Below are 17,537 nucleotides of genomic sequence, written 5' to 3' on the forward strand. Positions count from 1 at the left end.
CTGATTCTATACCTTTGCTGCCCTTCTGGTTTTACTGACCTTTGCCCGGACTTTTGACTCTTCTTCTGCCTGCACCTCTGCTGCCCTCCAGCCTCCGACTCCTGCCTCCTGACCACGATTACGAGTTTTAGTTTTAACCCCTTGGCGGCCGTCCTGCTCTGGTTCACTGCTCCACCAGACAGCTACCCCCTGGGCCTTGCTACAATTCCAGATCCCTGTATAGGGGTTAAGGGTCTCGGGGTTACTCAGGGTGCTGTTCCTACTGCAGCCCAGATTCGCAGACTGCCATCACATGGTGTCATTTCCAACTGTGCCACCACTGACTCGCTACACCTCACTACCGACTTCTGCTGCATATCACTGCACGGCCACCTGCATTCCAAGCCAAGCCGGACACCACTACACCCCACCATTGCCGAGTGCTGCTGGACACTCCACCGCCACCACCATGGCAAGCGCTGCTCCTGTCTGGAGCACCACCACTGCCACCGGTCCACCATCTTGGAGCACCGCCACTGCAGAACCTGCTTGGACCACCGCCACCTATTCTCCTGTTCAGAGCACTGCCACCACTTCTCAGTCTAGGAGCACCGCCACTACTCATCAGCATTATAGGAGCACCGCCACCGCTTCTCCTCCTTCTAGGAGCACTGCCACCACTCCTCATCATTTTAGGAGCACCGCCACCACTCCTTATCATTCTAGGAGCACTGCTAACACTTCTCATCATTCTAGGAGCACCGCCACCACTCCTCATCATTCTAGGAGCACTGCTACCACTTCTCATCATTCTAGGAGCACCGCCACCACTCCTCATCATTGTAGGAGCACCGCCAACACTTCTCCTCCTTACAGGAGCACCGCCACCACTCCTCATCTTTTTAGGATCACCGCCACCACTTCTCCTCCTAGGAGCACTGACACGACTTCTCCTCCTTCTAGGAGCACCGCCACGACTTCTCCTCCTTCTAGGAGCACAGCCACCACTTCTTCTCCTTCTAGAAGCACCGGCACCACCGAGCATCAGAGGGGTAACCCAGATTCTCTCATTTACCCATCAAGGCCACGGTCCACCAAGCTCAAGGCAGTCGAGCAATGTAAGGTGGACACACGGTGAAAGTTGGTCCAGGCAGGAGACTCCTGCCCAAATAAGAAAAACAAACAAAAGACTTTGTTTGTCCCTCCCCCTTCTCCTAATGTGTCTCACCCTGCCTCCAGTTCCATCCCCGATCTCCCTTCCCCCACTACTTTCATCACCCCTTCCCCTAGAACCCCTTCCTCAACTTCCAGCCGTTCCTCGTCTTTCCACACCCCCAAAGTATCCCAATCTTCCCTCAAACGTCCTTCACAATAATTTTTTTTTAAATAAATGTGCAATTCAGCTTTCACCTAATACGGTTTGATTTCGCCACCTACACACACTGCACCATACACACACTACGCCATATACTTTGCGTTTTTGACACCACATAGCTCCATTACTGAACATGTTTCTTGTGTCAGTCCTGGAGATATGTGGAGTCAAAAACACAAATCTATGACTTGTATTTTCACCACTAGTCTCTTCAGTCTGCTAATATTGCACATACTGAATAGAGGATGGTGTTGAGTGCAAGGCATATCTATTGTTACCTTGCCAGTTATCATAAAAAGTTAATTGAGGATGTGTTTTTACCATCATCATTTAACTCTTTGTGAGACAAGGCAAGGGGATTCTAGATATACCTTGTAATTAGCACATCCTCTATTCAGTGTGTGTTGAATAAACTGAGGAGATAATGGGGAAAATACACATCATGTGTACAATACCCTGGCCTTGTATCATAACTATCACACCTGGACAGGTGAATACACATGAGTTTTAACCTGCAGCGTCACTTCAGTCTGCATATATTTCAAGCAGACTGTAGCGATGCTGCAGTTTAACTCATATGTGTATTCTCCTGCCCATGTGTGATAACATTCTGAAGTCAGGATGCGTTAGTTTGGGCATCCTCACTTCGGCATGACACCAGGCCTGGGGATTGTAGAAGTCGTATAAACTTTATTATGTCTCCAGTCTGTGTTCAAACTCAAGCCACAGTGATGATACTACAAATAATATTTATAGTCACATGATCAGGTGTCATAAAGAGTGACGGATGCAAGTGCATCCCCAAATCACTATTTGTAACATCAGGCCAGGTGACACAAATATTAGTTGTATTATCTCCAACGTCGCTGCAAATTGATCACAAATTGTAGAGATGATAAAGGTCATACAACTTGTGTGTGTGTATGTATAGTCACCTGGTCAGGAGTACTAGTAAATTCATGATGCACAAAACACAGCATCATGAATTCACTGGTACACCTGGCCAGTTGATTATTGTATTGGAGTGTAAACAGACAGAATGCACTTGGTACAGGTATCAAAACAGTTTTTTTATTAATATACACACAAGAAAACATTTTTACACCATTTGATCTTGCCATTCCACCCATCCTACATCTGAGATGAAGTAGGCGGCAAATTGGTCCCTCATTTGGCCAACTTCAACAGATGACCTGAGAGGGTGCTGAGTGAATTCAGGCAATGGGTTAGGAGCTGCATCATCGAGTTCAAAGTTCGGGTGCTCTTTAGCCATCACAAAATTATGTAGAACCACACAGGCCTTCACCACCTCATCCACTGTTTCCAGTTTCAGATTAATGGCTGTGCCGAGAATGCACCATCTGGAGACAAGTATACCAAAGGCACACTCTACAGTTCTTCTGGCTCTGGTCAGCCTGTAATTAAAATTTTTTTTGGTGTGATCCAAGTCCCAGCTGGAGTAGGGTTTGAACAGGTTTTGGCACATCTGGAATGCCTCATCCCCCAACCATTACAAATGGCTGTGGTGGACCTTTGGTGTTGGGAAGAGGCCGTGGCATGGGGAAATTGAAATGGTTGCCATACAACCTCCGGCCCATGGCCGAGTTCTTAAAAGCCTGGGAGTCATTCCCACGGCCAAATGCCCCAATGTCCACTGCAACAAACATACAGTCTGCATTCGCAATGGCCATGAGTACTGTAGAAAAGTACTTTTTATAGTTATAGAACTGAGATCCAGTTCTTTTTGGCTTGATAATCCGGATGTGTTTCCCATCAACCGCTCCCAAACAGTGGGGGAAATTGCAGACTGTCCAGAATTTTTCTGCTATTTCCATCCACTTTTCGGCGGTGGGCAGGGGCATAAATTCAGGACAGAGAACGTTCCACAAAGCCCGGCAGGTGTCCTCAACAATTCCCGACAAGGTGGATATTCCAATCCGGTACTGGAAGTGAAGAGAGGCACTCTCCAGTAGCCAGGAATCTGGGAAACTGAGAAAGAACAAAAATTAATATTTATGTATATGGCTTTTTAAAACACAAAAAAAATAAAATAAAAAATACATGGCATAAAAATAATTCTGCAGCCTTTTGTTTACTACATGGCATAAAAATAATACTGCAGCCTTTTGTTTACTACATGGCAGAACAATAATTCTGCCAGCTTTCGAAAAGTAGATGTCACAACAAAGAAAATTATGCAGGCATTGGTTCTGCAATATTACGTACAGTAATGTGACCAGGAGCCATTCCTCAGGAGGAATCGCACGACGGAGCTGTGTGTCCTGTCTCCAGATGGCTTCTTCGACACAACCAAGCAAATCCCTGAAGCTTTGTTGGGACACCCGGGTATAATCAGTAAATTTCTACGGGTTTGCCTAGAGCTCGCTGTAGAGGGTGTGGTATGCTCCATGACTCTCCCGGAGTTCAATAATTGGATGTATCCACAAATGCCGCTGCTTCCGTCTTCGCTGTCTCTCTCTTCCTTTGTTGATGGCAAGCAACTGCATAAGCCTGAGCCATCCTGATGTCCAGATCCAAGCTGAAGTGAAAACTCTTCCAGCGCAGATCCAGGTTTCACAAAGGAAAATGCAAGCCAATGTGAAGAACTCAGCTGTAAACAGGGTCTATATAAAGAATTCCCATAACACATGCCCACTGATGTCCCATTGGTGGAGTCTGTTGCAAGAATTTTTCAAGGATTTTCCTCCTGTGAAATGTGACACCTAGACAACCCATGCGCATAAAAAAACGCAAACGCATGGAAAAACGCTAGAAAACGCATACAAACGCTGTGTTTTTTGTCGTAATGCGCATGATGATGCAATGAAAAATCGTTTACAAGTGTTTGCAAGCGTTTTTTGCATGCGTTTCATGTGCGCTCAAAACGCTGCACAAAACGGCGCAAGTGTGAATCTAGCCTCAATCTATTCATTTTCTCCATTCTCAGTATCCGCATATTTCACATGCACCCATAGACTTGTATGGGTGCCCGTGATTTGGTTGTTGGATGCACTCGCAGCATGCTGCGATTGTTCTCTCATGGCAAATCGGCATGAGAAGAAAATTGCAGATTTGCACTGCCCATAGTATGAGGCTATGTGCACACGTGCGGAATTGCTGCGGAAATTTCCACGGCAATTCTGCAACTCCCTGCTGCAGGAAAAACGCATGCGGAATTCCCACGAAAAACTAGCATTTTGCAAGCGTAATTATCTTGCAGAATGCTAGCGTTTTCCAAGCGATCTATAGCATTGCTTGGAAAACTGATTGACAGGTTGGTCACATTCGTCAAGCATAGTGTTTGACAAGTGTGACCAACTTTTTATTATGAGGCTGCCTATGCAGCAATGGTAGTAAAAAGATGTAATGCTAAAAATAGTAAAAAAAATTAAAAAATCTTGATATTCTCAACTTCCGGCAGCCCCCGCAGCCTTCCTGAGCCTCAGCGATGCTCCCGGCAAGTCCTATTCCCAGCGATGCCTTTTTTTAAATTCTTTTTTAACAGGGATATTGTACCCAGGGCCTGGAGGACAGTCTCCTCTTCTCCAGACCATGGGTACCATCCGCACATTTTCCGCTTACTTTGCGCATGGTGGGCATAGCCACATGCATAAAGTAAGCAGAACAATGCATTCCTAAGTGTGCGGAATCCCCGCGATTCCGCAAAAAGAATGAGCATGCTGCGTATTTTTCCGCAATGCGATTCAGCAGCGGAAAAATACCCAGCATTAGCACAGCATGTGTGGAATGCCATTGAATACAATGGGTTGCGTTGTGCAAGTGTTTTCGCCGTGGCAAAAATGCTAAAAATCCACAACGTGGGCACATAGCCGGACCAAGTGCTTTGCAAAGAAACATCGGATAGCAGTATATTATACGGTCATGTGAGCAGACCCTAAAAAACATATGCTGACATATACCGGCCTTTTGAGGCCAAAAAAAACCCTATTGTCTATGGATAAATTTGACATATATGCCAGGGGTATAAATGGGGGAATTGAATTACACAACTCCAGTACATCAACCAGGTCAGTAGCCTCTTGCCATTAGATGGGAGATTTGCAAATCTCTTACCTTCTGGATTCTCTGGCGCGTTTGACTACCGAGGCCTTGCACAACGTCATTCTTCTAATGTGAAGTTTGACGCCCAGATGGATATTGCACCAGCTCGGCTAATCCAAAACCACGCCGGAAATCTTTGAAGGTAAAAGGTTCATGAGGTTCCTGTCTACTGGAACTCCTAACTTGCTGATAGACTGGAGTCTCCCGATCTCTAGTCAGGATCTTTCCTGACGCAAATGGCCAGCAGAAACTGCACATTCCATATAGCTTTATATAAAATTATGGCCGTACAATTGCATAATGTGTGCTTATAGATGCAAGCAACTCACTTGTGTACTCCTTTTCTCCCTAGAGTAGCAAGAAATTAATGGGGTGTAACTGCTTGACAGCGACAATTAACTGCAATTCTCCCGTTAACCACTCAATCTTTCAGTTACATGTATTGGTACTTATTAGCATATTTCTTAGAACGAGACAACTTAGAGACAGTTGCACATCCGAGCCTTAAAATAATAGAAATAGCCCAGCATCAACAGCCATGAAGCAATACGTCATCTCAGATACAATGAAGAATTAGGGTCTAATCATTGGGCACAGCTCCCTTGTCAAAGAAGCCTTCTCACCTCCGTTTGAACCATGTGCACGCGATGAAATCGTAGATCGTGCACAGCTCCATAAATATCCACTGAGTCTTTGGTGTCCACTTGTTGGAGGATTCGGTCCAGAGCAATGAATGTCCCTGTTCGGCCAACTCCAGCACTAAAGACACATGAATATGTGTTTTTAAGAATTTAAATATGTATTCAAGTAGTGACATCTACATTAAAGATTCTAAACAGTCTGTATGAATTATGATAACCCTCTGTAGCGCGAAAAAAACAGAAATGATCATTTTAGGTGGGGTTGTGGGGTAGATATAGGAGGAGGCGCATCATCAGGGCTATTAGGAAGGTTGCCTGCAAAAAGCCCTCATGTAGCTTATTCTATAAATGTCTTATAGATGAGGGATGACGTCTGTTCTCTGCCTTTTGTGATATTTTGGCAATGATGAGATGCAGAAGAAGGGAACATCTGGATTTGAATGTATATAACTATCCCCCTTTTAGTCTAGGCACGTTAACAGCTGAGTACAGGCACATAAACTATGAGGCTGTTTCCGTACTTCCCATAGACTATAGTGAAGAAAGATTCAGTATATACTGTATTTACATGGACAGCCAACTATCCATTGCTTCCCCACCTTTTTTACAGACATGTGAGGGTCTCAAAGCTAAGACCCCAGCCTATCAAACATGCATGCAATTAAAATTATTGTAAAATGAAACTAAAATTATGTTTTTACATCATTACCATAAACAGACTTGGCCACAGGGGAATAGGTGAATACCTTATGGGCTCTATGCATTAGTGGCCCCCAGCACCCTCCGTCTCACATGATCACAGTACACAGTGCATGACACAGTAGACTTGATGCACTTCATATAGATGATATGCTGCGGTATGGACATGCATCCTCAATACTTTCATAAATGCCACCTTTGGGATCCTCCCTTATGAGGTGGGTGGGGGAACACCTATTCCATCCCACTGCATCCTCCATGTACTTTACTGGAGATGTCGCTGCACACACTGCCTTCTTTCCACTCAAATGTATACAGAATGTGTTGGCTGGAAATATATGAAGGCTCAGGTAATAAATGATTTTATCTGTAGAATGGGTCACAAAATCAATGTTACTTGGGGGCCCACGGCACCCCAATCCTACACTAACCATAAATGATGAAAGTATTAATTCTGATTACTGAATGTGTATATGAGAGGTATTTTAGTAGTACCTGCAGTGGACCACAGTAGGGCCAGCTCCTGGTGTCCTGTTAATATAATCCCTGACAGTTCTTACAAACTGAATCAGAGACTGAGTGGTTTCTGGGACTCCATGATCAGGCCACACAGTATAGTGGAAATGACGAACCAGCCTGGCAGCATCTAGTTGATCTTCCTATAGGGAAAAGTAAACAATCGTGTCAAGTACTTTGTCAAAATCCTAAATCTTAGGGTTTTTATAATCATCTTTGCTCATCATATGTATAGTCATTAGGTAATCATGCTGCTGTCACCTTCTATTGCAGATTATTTTAGTTTCCGTGTGCATAAACCGACTAGATGGAAATGTATAATTGATGGAAATGTATAATTTACAACATAAGTCAATAAGCTGCCTTTGGAGAACAATATAGGCTCCAGGGTCAACACAGAACATCAGCAAAATGAAATCTTTAACTTTACAGACTAAAATAGACCTATGTTAAATTATTGCCTCTTACCAAACATGTACTCAGTGTACTTTTATTAAATTGCTATTTAAGATTTTTCTCAACTCAAAGGAAAGATTTTACATTTTTTTCCCCTAACTCAATAAGACTATGCTCACACATTGCTTTTTTTCTGCAGCCAGAACCTCTTGACAGTATAGTGCCTTGGTTTGATTTCTATGAGGAAGCTTTTGCTGTCATTATGGGGGCTCTGGGCATCACTATTGCAGGGGGAAGGGAGAGCAGGATCTGGAAGTCAATACTTGGGGGTGTCCTGGATGTGACTCAGGACCTTCAGTCAGAGTGGACTGGGGCTATCAAGGTGAGAAAAGTTGAGGACCATGGGTCTAATGATTCCACAGTACATTGCTTTTGCCTGATTGGCGATAGTTTTCTTCCTTCTTCAGGAGCGGTAATTGCCTGTAGAACTGTGAATCTCTTAAATGATAACCAGTACCCCAAGAGCAGAAAGAAAAACAATAATCCCAAAGGTAATGGTTCTCTAACTTTTACCTAGTATAAATTCCAATTTTTTATTGAAAGGTAGTGAAAATGAAATTGTGGTATGCTCTAATTATGTGGGGTCCCAGTGGTTATTGATCTCGAATCACAGTTGGGTTGTCAAGGCTAAATGCCAACATGTTAATCTGATTGCCACAACATCAGACTACTTTAATATGTTTTAGAGGTTTGTGGGTTTCACAAAACAACTGGTTTTCGTTTGACCTTTTGGTAAATATAAGGTTCTTGTGGGCTACAGCAAAGGGCGCAAATCAGAGTGATGAATTGCTAAAAAAAGTTTTGCAAAATAAGAATTACATATTGTGTACTCTGCCATCGATCTCATGTAGTTGATAAATGAGGCCGAGCAGAAGTGGAAACTTTTAAACTGTTCAATATCAATGAGAGGGTAAAGATCTTACGCTGCAGATTTTGAACTCTCTTATTGTCCATTCGGGAAGCACAGACTCTGACAGCATCTGAACTATGAGGTCCCCGTAATACAATGAGTCTTGATCAAAAGGCCAGTAATGATCACATTTTACCTGTAAGAAGAAAATATAATTAGATATAGTGTGACTGATAGAACTGTCTGTCGTAAGAAATGCTGAGGCACAGTCAATGGCTGTAAAAGTGTTTTATCGCTAGAAGCTAGAAGTCCTATACTAATGAAATTCACCGATAACTTCAATTGTAAATCTATAAAAATGGTAATTGCAGAATAATGGCTAGAAAAAGATAAATGTGAGACACTTCTTTTAATAGAATATGTAGAAGTTGTTTATACCTATATGCTGCATTAAGCTCATCACAAAATAATGCCAGAAAGCAAATAAATAATGGATCAAACAAAAGCATATTTCCTGAACATAAAAGGCATTAAAAAAGTCATAAAAATGCTGCATTACTGTTTACACTGTTCTTGGTTCCTTTACAGCCTATGGAGAATTTTTTTTATTCTCTAGACAGAGCACCTAAAAGATGAAACCTAAGTGTACAGTCTGAATGCAGGTCATGAAACTTGTATATCAATTTCATACTTTCTGTATATTTCTTTTTTGCCTTGTCCTTCTCTTCTTTTAAAGTATCAAAATACTTTGTGACTGATTTATAAATTTGTCATTTTATTATAATCATGGTGAAGAGAGCAATTAGCATAGTCATTCCGAGGCTGTGACATAAAGGTCTTTCGTAGAATGGAGCCAATATATTTTCAGGACCGTAGTCTGGCATTCACGCCAGTGCTCTCTGGCATCCGCACCATGGTATTGCAAATTTACTTTGCCGACTCTCGAATGCTGGTATTCTGTTTATTAGACCCCTGCAATCTCATGATCTGTGATTGTGCCTTGCACAATGTAATAGTGTCATGACAGCTGAGTAATCACAAGAGGTGCCCAGAATGGGGGTATTCTAGTGCTGGCCAAGGAATTTTGCATTTCCCTCATCTGGCTACATAGATGCTGGACAGTCTTTTTGCTCAACTCTAGTCTTTGGTAATTATTTTAGTTTTCCTAGTTTTTTGTATTTCCTGACTTTTTGATTGTGCCAATAACCTTTCAATTTTTTAGGTACAGAGGTTATTTCCCTTGAAAGTATTACTTCTAGGGAAGAATATCTTTGTATATTTAGAATCCAATATTGTTGTATACTAAGGAGCCAAACATGCTCCTTACAAGCTTCAAGTACAACTCCACCATGTGTTTGAGCCCTGAGACCAAGTTTATGATGTATGTAAAGTAGTTTATAAGCTAAAACTTGCAACAGATTTCTTCCAGTTGGCAGGACAGTATATATTCAGATGAGTTTGCACTGTTTCTTCACTGGAGTCCAAGCACTGAGTTTGGCCACGGTCAACATGTGCATAAAAAGCATAAGCAAAGGTGAAGGCACAAGGCTCATATGTTAAAACTCCAACAACACAATCCCTGTCACATCTGACATCGTCGATTGAGAGGAGAGTTGGGGGGCACATGTATATCAGATGGAAACCCACACCGATCCCATCTATATCAGTGGATTCAATCAACTATCATCCGATGTGTATGGAAGTCTCAAGTTTTGGTGTACTTTACTGTATTTATTAAAGAGGTTGTCTCCACTTTTTAAATAAGTAAAAATACAAAAACTTGCAAAAACAAGTAACTTTTTCATTTATCTTTAATTAAAAATCCTTTCTGTTCTCAAGAATATAGGGATTTTTAGTTTTATAGCTAAAAAACTGTTGCCTATGTTACCAGGGTGCATCAAAGGTGGTCAGTTTCCTGAGCAAGAAGCATGTGTTGGCAAGCTATAGTGCTCTGAAACTGGTCAGATGGGTAGGTCCTGTCAGCCTCAGTGCCTACACGCTAGCAACATAGGAGAGTTCACAGTTCAGGGTAGCGGTGTGATGATGCCACTGGTCTGGACTGCCAGTCTTAAGGAGTGCACCGCCCCCTGTTAAACTGCGACCCAGGACGCATTTCAGCGGTGTGCCCCGGAAAAATGGTGGAATTAAGTCTTTAAATATTAGATTATGTTTTAAATATTAATATTAAGAGTATGGTGTACCTGACACTATGTCAAACAAAATCCAACAACTGCTAATGCCACTGAACAGGACAAGTACATAAATCATAGACTAAATGCTAAAAACATCTTGATATTTCCTAATGTTTATCTCCCAGAAAAAGTAATATAAAATCATTACTTTTAGATTATGTGTGCCCCTCCATTTAAAAAAAAATCTCTTTCATTTTAAGAAAAAGTCCATTTTCAAAAATGATGAGAATATATAAAGTTCACCGCGTGTTTTTGCATTTCCTGCTTTCAATGATTTTGTAAAGGTTACCTTGGCCTTTAGAACATATTTTATCATTTGCTTCCATCCTTCACTCGAAGTTAAATTATTCCCTGAAACATGTTTTTGGCCATTAAAATATCATGTAATGCCGTGTTTCTATTGTGTGCTGGTTTCATCTAGCAATTTTATATCTCATTAAAATGGGAATTACGAGGAGCGTGGCTTCTCAGGCGCTGATATAATGCCGAAATAACGGAGGTATTGGACGACTCCTAGGGAGGTTTTCCTCTTTTTTTCTTTTAATGAAAGTGTCTTGTTTGTTGGTGTTGAGTTACTCTTATATGTATATTAAGTGGGAGTAATTTTCTCCTTCTAGGCTTTATTCAATATTTCCTCCTAATTCTCACCGTGCTGACAATACTAATATTTATGTTACTAATTCTTTACTTGCACTTTTCTCCTGTGGATACGTTCCTCTTGCCTGCACTTACATAGTAACATAGTAACATAATTAGTAAGGCCGAAAAAAGACATTAGTCCATCCAGTTCAGCCTATAAAATTCTGTCAGAATAAATCCCCAGCTCTACGTCCTTCTAAAGAACCTAACAATAACTGTAAGATACAATATTGTTACGCTCCAGGAAGACATCCAGGCCTCTCTTGAACCCTTCGACTGAGTTCGCCATCACCACCTCCTCAGGCAGGGAATTCCAGATTCTCACTGCCCTAACAGTAAAGAATCCTCTTCTATGTTGGTGGAAAAACCTTTTCTCCTCCAGACGCAGAGAATGCCCCCTTGTGACCATCACCTTCCTTGGTATAAACAGATCCTCGGAGAGATATTTGTATTGTCCCCTTATATACTTATACATGGTTATTAGATCGTCCCTCAGTCGTCTTTTTTCTAGACTAAATAATCCTAATTTTGCTAATCTCTCTGGGTATTGTAGTTCCCCCATCCCCTTTATTAATTTTGTTGCCCTCTTTGTACCCGCTCTAGTTCCATTATATCCTTCCTGAGCACCAGTGCCCAGAACTGTACACAGTACTCCATGTGCAGTCTAACCAGAGATTTGTACAGAGGCAGTATAATGCTCTCATCATGTGTATCCTGTTTGCTTTGGCAGCCGCTGCCTGGCACGGGCCGCTCCAGGTAAGTTTATCATTAACTAGGATCCCCAAGTCCTTCTCCATGTCAGATTTACCCAGTGGTTTACAGTTCAGTGTGTAATGGTGATATTGATTCCTTCTTCCCATGTGTATAACCTTACATTTATCATTCTTAAACTGCATCTGCCACCTTTCGGCCCAAGTTCCCAACTTATCCAGATCCATCTGTAGCTGAATACTATCTTCTCTTGTATTGACTGCTTTACATAGTTTTGTATCATCTGCAAGTATCGATATTTTACTGTGCAAACCTTCGACCAGATCTTTAATAAATATGTTGAAGAGAATAGGTCCCAACACCGACCCCTGTGGTACCCCACTGGTCACAGCGACCCAGTTAGAGAATATACCATTTATAACCACCCTCTGCTTTCTATCACTAAGCCAGTTACTTACCCATTTACACACATTTTCCCCCAGACCCAGCATTCTCATTTTGTGTACCAACCTCCTGTGTGGCACGGTATCAAAAGCTTTGGAAAAATCAAGATATACCACATCCAATGCCTCACCTTGGTCCAGTCTATAGCTTACCTCTTCATAAAAACTGATTAGATTGGTTTGACAGGAGCGATTCCTCATAAACCCATGCTGATATGGAGTTAAACAGTTATTCTCATTGAGATAATCCAAAATAACATCCCTCAGAAACCCTTCAAATATTTTACCAACAATAGAGGTTAGACTTACTGGCCTATAATTTCCAGGTTCACTTTTAGAGCCCTTTTTGAATATTGGTACCACATTTGCTATGCGCCAGTCCTGTGGAACAGACCCCGTTGCTGTAGAGTCTCTAAATATAAGAAATAATGGTTTGTCTATTACATTACTTAGTTCTCTTAGTACCCGTGGGTGTATGCCATCCGGACCCGGAGATTTATCTATTTTAATCTTATTTAGCTGGATTTTCACCTCTTCTTGGGTTAGATTGGTGACACTTAATATAGGATTTTCTTTGTCTCTCGGCATTTCACCTAGCATTTCATTTTCCACCGTGAATACCGTGGAGAAGAAGGTGTTTAATATATTAGCTTTTTCCTCATCATCTACAACCATACTTTCCTCACAATTTTTTAATGGGCCTACACTTTCACTTTTGAGTCTTTTACTATTGATATAGTTGAAGAACAGCTTGGGATTAGTTTTACTCTCCTTAGCAATGTGCTTCTCTGTTTCCTTTTTGGCAGCTTTAATTATTTTTTTAGATAAAGAATTTTTCTCCTTATAGTTTTTTAGAGCTTCAATGGTGCCATCCTGCTTTAGTAGTTTAAATGCTTTATTTTTACTGTTAATTGCCCCTCTTCCTTTTTTATTTAGCCACATTCAGTTTTTCCTATTTCTTGTCCTTTTATTCCCACAAGGTATAAACCGCTTACAGTGCCTATTAAGGATGTTCTTAAACATTTCCCATTTATTTTCTGTATTCTTATTTCTGAGGACATTGTCCCAGTCAACCAGATTAAGGGCATCTCTAAGCTGGTCAAACTTTGCCTTCCTAAAGTTCAGTGTTTTTGTGACTCCCTGACATGCCTCAATTAGCTTTTCCAGCCTCAATTAGTGAATTATGTTTATAAACTGATGTCTTATGAACACGTTAAATCAGTGTCTTTTCTCGTGGCAGGTCATGTGACTATCCGTTCGCTATGCCGAGCTTACTACAGGAATCCAATGGGCACTAGTACAGAACTACGGTGGAGCCAATCATGTAGTCAACATGAACATTTAAGCTCTTCTATATTCTTTCTTTTTCTTTATACTGAGTATTATGAATGCTATTAACTTATTTGAGGTTTCACTTTTGTAATATTCTGCCATTAAAGTTGGGTTTATATTAACAGATTTTCGTTAAACCACTGCCGATTAGCATCTACCAATCGGCTGTCACCTAATAGCCTGTTTAAACCAACAGATTGTTCTTCAGATGCAGACTGACTAATCCGCAATAGTCCCTTAGTATTCATGGCAGCACAAATCATATTTATGCAGGACGATGTGCTGCCGAGAACGGTGATCTTTTTAGCAAACCAGAAGATCATTTCATTAAATGATTATTTCACTTTTTTTGTTCGGTGATCGGGAGCCTGTTTAAACATCAAGGTTATCGTGAAACAAGCGTTCATAGGAACACTCGTTCATGAAAATCTTGCAGTGTTCGTGGACTTTTACAGATACTTGCTGGAGAGGGGATGGTGCAAGGTTTACCCTCAATATATTCCTTTTACATGCCACCTAAAAAATTATTCCTGTCACAGAAATCTATAGCATAAATGTCTGATCTCCTATTTTAGACATATACAATAAATGTCCTTTGGATGGGCCATAAATGCCTGAGTTTTGAACACCCTTTATTACAATGGACTTTTTATTTGCTGTTTTATGTCTACTATCTTCACTGGATGAATTAGGCCATGACAACAACTGCGGCACATATTTTACCTATTAGTAACTAAGTTTTTGTAGACAAGGATGACCTTCTTATATTGGGTACGGAAAGCATTCAGACCCCTTTAAATTTTTTACTCTTTGCTTCATTGCAGCCATTTGGTAAATTCAAAAAAGTTCATTGGCCGAAGGTTCACCTTCCAACAAGGCAATGACCTAAGCACACAGCTAAAATAACAAAGGAGTGGCTTCAGAACAACTCTGTGACCATTCCTGACTGGCCCAGCCAGAGCCCTGACCTAAACCCAATTGAGCATCTCTGGAGAGACCTGAAAATGGCTGTCCACCAACATTCACCATCCAACCTGAGGGAACTGGAGAGGATCTGCAAGGAAGAATGGCAGAGGATACCCAAATCCAGGTGTGAAAACTTGTTGCATCATTCCAAAGAAGACCCATGGCTGTACTAGCTCAAAAGGGTGCTTCAACTTGTTACTGAGCAAAGGGTCTGAATACTTATGACCATGTGATATTTCAGTTTTTTCTAATGAATTTGCAAAAATGTCTACATTTCTGTTTTTTTCCAGTCAAGATGGGGTGCAGAGTGTACATTAATGAGAAAAAAATGAACTTTTTTGAATTTACCAAATGGCTGCAATGAAACAAAGAGTGAAAAATTTAAAGGGGTCTGAATACTTTCCCTTCCCACTGTATTTCAGTATGTTTGCATGATTATAAATTAAATTAAAAGTCATGGATAAATAATTACATTGTCACCAAGAACTTAAAATTACTTGTATTATTTTACCATGTATTTACCTCAATATTTGTAAGCCAAAACCAGGAGTGGAACAATCAGAGGAAAAGTATAATAGAAACACGTCACCACTTCTGTAGTTATCACCCACTCCTGGTATCTACTCAACCTATGCACATGGCTTTAGCGCTTTTTTGTCATTTCCTGAGTATTTTTTCCACTTTTTGGAGAACTTTTTCATTGTTTTTGTGGCGTCTTTTTATTAGTATTTCCCGACTGTTTTTAACTCTACTCAATAATGAAGATACCACAGGTGATTTTTGAAGCAAAAAGCATCTTCAGTGCAGAAAACACCTGAGGAATGTTCTGCTCACTACTGATAACCACATGGCATCACCTGAAGTGGTTGAAAGACACTGAAAAGACTGAACAGATTAACAACAGAATCGTTTTCATATAGAAATGCATATGCTCATTCTTGTTGGAGTTTAATTAGCACCTTTTTGAGACAGTTTTTGGAGTGGAAGCCTCCTGAAGAAGACATGTGCACATATCCTTAGAATTGTGCTTTAAAATGAATCCAATAATAAACAGTATCCTATGATAAATAGGATATCATGTTATGGTCACTCCGTGGGATAAGTCTCATTATATCCCTTATCTATTTTATTCAAACCAGCCTTTTAACAATTTACGCATTCCCTCAAAAATAAAGTTATCTAAGTGTCTTATCTTCCACTTACCCGTCCTTTTTCCACACACTGAGTCACCATTACAATGTTGTGAACGTTTTGCTCCCACACCATTTTCCAGAAGTCATCTTTGGTACCTGGAAGAGGCCCTTGGGTTGCAATATATTCTCTACGAAAGTTGTTGCCCTACAACACAAAAAGTTGCACAATAAAAAAAAACAGTAAGAGACAAGAGTGACTGTTCATTTACACCAACCGTACAGCCACAACAAAGCTTGGTACTGTCCAAGTACAAAAGAAATATGGATTCTATTTCACTCTTGCAATACTTTGCATGTATGGATATTAGTTTTCCTGAATTTATGACCACTCAGAGTTACTTTAGACCTCCCATCGGCTGCTCACCACATCAGTCCAATGTTCGAACAGTCGTAGGAGATAAGACTAGCCAGATCATTGGGATCCAGATTTGGCTTGTTGATGAGGAAACATTGCATGGATTTGACCCATTGCACCTCTATGGACTGTTCCTGTATCATATGCATCTCTATTAATCAGAAAATCACTTACACTTCTCATAAACTACATGAGCCTCTTATGTAGAAATGTTTCATTTTATAATACCATGAATGATACTTAACTTTTCACCATTGGCATAATTCAACTTAATTGTTTTATTGGTGATTAATAGTATGCTGCCATGAATGGAGTACTTTAGCAAATTGATTAGTGTATTAACATTAGGTTATATGCAACTCGTAGAAAGTATTACAAACATATTATAACAATCAATATGTCCATAAAGTATGATAAAAATAATGGTTAACATGTACTGTACAGTATGTATAATGTTTTATCAATAATTTTTACCAGCATGTTATAATGGAGTGAACTCAATTACGGGATGTCATGGATAGTAAAATAGGGTAGTTATACTACATTTACATTGCAATGAGTCTTCTAGTATTATCCCAGATTAGGTTATTCCTGTTCATGCCGTAATTACTGGTAGGAATAATAGTAATATTACCTTCAATACAATATTTTCATTGTTACTAAGTGGAGCAACTTGACAACATATTCTCAATGTACAATACATTCCTGTTCATGCAAAAAGGACTAATTATTTTCTGTCCTGTGGCTTTATGCCCTGAAAATCCACATTATAATCAGTATGGACAATGAATAAGGTTTTGTCCAAGAACAGAATAATGTGTAGATGTAGGACCGGAAGCTTGATCAGTAATTCTGTTATATAATTTTCACATCTGAGCCAACAGTTCATAGTATAAACTACAGCAAGTACATCAAAAATGCTGAAACTGTTACCTACCGGTGTATAACTGGCATTTATGTAGTCAGAGCATGGATCATCATCCACATTGGAGAGTTTTACACGCGTGAAATCATCTATAGAAAAACAGATGAAAATGTCGTGACTACTGCTGGAAAATTTAGCAGAAAACAATACAGTAATAACATGTTACTAAAATCAACTGATAGGTACTAAACCAATAAAGCTGT

At 40.5% G+C, this 17,537-nt stretch overlaps 1 protein-coding gene across 2 annotated transcripts in view; it reads right to left on the reverse strand.

Moving 5' to 3' along the window:
• The window catches only part of PTPRB (protein tyrosine phosphatase receptor type B), a 173,366-nt gene that overhangs the window by 18,583 nt on the left and 137,246 nt on the right, over positions 1 to 17,537 (reverse strand). For both annotated transcript variants that reach the window (XM_073555525.1, XM_073555526.1), the window contains 5 exons: positions 17,347 to 17,423; positions 16,065 to 16,199; positions 8,652 to 8,774; positions 7,252 to 7,415; positions 6,040 to 6,175 (listed from right to left, as the gene is read on the reverse strand). In XM_073555525.1, coding sequence (XP_073411626.1) covers positions 6,040 to 6,175; positions 7,252 to 7,415; positions 8,652 to 8,774; positions 16,065 to 16,199; positions 17,347 to 17,423 — 635 coding nt within the window. The remainder of the gene's footprint in view (positions 1 to 6,039; positions 6,176 to 7,251; positions 7,416 to 8,651; positions 8,775 to 16,064; positions 16,200 to 17,346; positions 17,424 to 17,537) is intronic.

Source organism: Dendrobates tinctorius, unplaced genomic scaffold (genome assembly GCF_039654945.1).
Source record: "Dendrobates tinctorius isolate UK_male_01 unplaced genomic scaffold, ASM3965494v1 ptg000224l, whole genome shotgun sequence".
NCBI classification, from domain to species: Eukaryota; Metazoa; Chordata; class Amphibia; order Anura; family Dendrobatidae; genus Dendrobates; species Dendrobates tinctorius.